Source organism: Piliocolobus tephrosceles, chromosome 4 (assembly GCF_002776525.5).
Source record: "Piliocolobus tephrosceles isolate RC106 chromosome 4, ASM277652v3, whole genome shotgun sequence".
Taxonomy (NCBI): Eukaryota; Metazoa; Chordata; class Mammalia; order Primates; family Cercopithecidae; genus Piliocolobus; species Piliocolobus tephrosceles.
The window spans coordinates 27,613,862-27,615,762 of record NC_045437.1 but is presented as its reverse complement, the minus strand read 5'-3'; the positions used below and the strand labels follow the sequence as shown (position 1 = coordinate 27,615,762).

At 39.4% G+C, this 1,901-nt stretch overlaps 1 protein-coding gene across 1 annotated transcript in view; it reads left to right on the top strand.

The window, feature by feature from the left end:
• LOC116418779 (protein GVQW1-like) overlaps nt 1-1,537 on the top strand; it is a gene marked incomplete at its 5' end in the record, with an annotated part of 6,303 nt that extends 4,766 nt beyond the window's left edge. Inside the window, 2 exons of the mRNA XM_031935503.1 lie at nt 213-231; nt 1,370-1,537. Of these exons, the coding sequence (XP_031791363.1) occupies nt 213-231; nt 1,370-1,537 (187 nt within the window). The remainder of the gene's footprint in view (nt 1-212; nt 232-1,369) is intronic.
• Nucleotides 1,538-1,901: the final 364 nt, after the last annotated feature.

Below are 1,901 nucleotides of genomic sequence, written 5' to 3'. Positions count from 1 at the left end.
AGAGTACTGGGATTACAGGCGTCAAGCCACAGTGCCTGAAGACTTACTACGTTTTTTTTTATTATTATTTATTTTTATTTTTATTTTTTTAGACTGAGTCTTGCTCCGTTGCAAGACTGGAGTGCAGTGGTGCCATCTCAGCTCACTACAACCTCCACCTTCGGGGTTCAAGTGATTCTCCTGCCTCAGCCTCCCAAGTAGCTGGGATGCAGACACGCACCACCATGCCCGGCTAATTTTTTTGTGTTTTAGCAGAGACGGTGTTTCACCATGTTTGCCAGGGTGGTCTCAATCTCCTGACCTCATGATCCACCTGCGTCGGCCTCCCAAAGTGCTGGGATTACAGGTGTAAGCCACCGTGCCTGGCCTGACTTATTACTTTTAAAATAATGATTAACAAGTGATTTATTTTCCAGGGACAGTTATCAATTTAAATTGATTACTTAAATCACAAGTAATAAATAATTTGTTTCAGAGTGATCAATTATTTCTTTCTTACTCAAAGCTACAAAGTCACCCTTAGGACATTTTTGTGAAAAGTCAGGTACAGCAGTTGATCTTGTCCACATCTCTAGAAGATCCTTCCCAATAAAAGAAAATTCTTAGAAAATAATAAAAAGGAAAAAGTCTAGGAAAGAGATGGAATCAATTCGAATGTTCTACTTCAGTTTTTCATTAGGTTCACTGACAGAGCTTCTGTGGGACATTTATGATTTATTTCAGTCTCTCTATAAGGATTAAGAGAGATTTGGTTCATGTCATATATTGCTCAGTAAATAAAGAAGGTGATCTACTGAGGCTCATAAATCAAAAGTCTAGGTTGAACAAACACTTTAGTTGAATTGTCCTATATTATAATACTAGTGCAATTATATGTGCAGTAGCATTACACACAGCAAAACATGCAAAAATATTCAGAAATACGTTACTGAAGAGGCCACATGATGCAGGAAATGATACCTGGCAATATTTGACCGAAGAGGAGACTTTGAAAGTGTAGGTTACTGTTTCTTAAAAACTGGCTATTTTCATTGGTAATACATTTAGAGGATGATAAAAGTACCTTACATTTCTACTCAGTAAGTCATGAATGCAATTATTTAAACCATTAAAATTTATACACAGGATCCCTTTTGTAGCAATCTTTTCTTCCGCTCTTTATCCCAAGCACCAGGGCTTTGTACTTCTCCCATTCCGAATATTTTTCAGGCAGTATTTCAAGCCTCTGATACACAGTTTTTTTTTTTGTTTGTTTTGAGACAAAGTCTCGCTCTGCCTCCTGGGTTCAAGTGAGTCTCCTGCCTCAGCCTCCCGAGTAGCTGGGATTACAGGCCTATGCCACCATACCCAGCTAATTTTTGCATTTTTAGTAGAGACGGGCCTTCCCCATGTTGGCCATGCTGGTCTTGGACTCCTGACCTCAGGTGATCCACCTGCCTTGGCCTCCCAAAGTGCTTGGATTACAGGCATGAGTCTGCACCCAGCCCTCTGCTACACATTTTCAAATTTATTTTCTTCTATTAAATTCTACCTGTAGCTTTGCCTCAGGGAACTGCAGCCCCACGGCTGTGCAAGAAGGCAAGTCTAAACGCTGATCGCTTTGTATTCTCTTTATTTCTCAAATATATCAAAGTTATTTGTTTTAAGTTAATTGGAATCAGATATGAGCCCATAGAGTGAACCTGGAACTGTGAAAGAGATGGTGGAATGAGAAGTTTTAAGGAAACTTAGCAGGTAAGGATCATATAAATCCCATTAGCCATCTAATCCAGCTACCTGTATAAGCCATATGAATGGACTACTCCCAACCTGTTCCTAAGTAAAAGCTTTGTCACTGTTAGCTCCCCTCAGATTCTTACACTGAAAATTGGAACTTAGTACCCCTTATTACTTACTAGTTT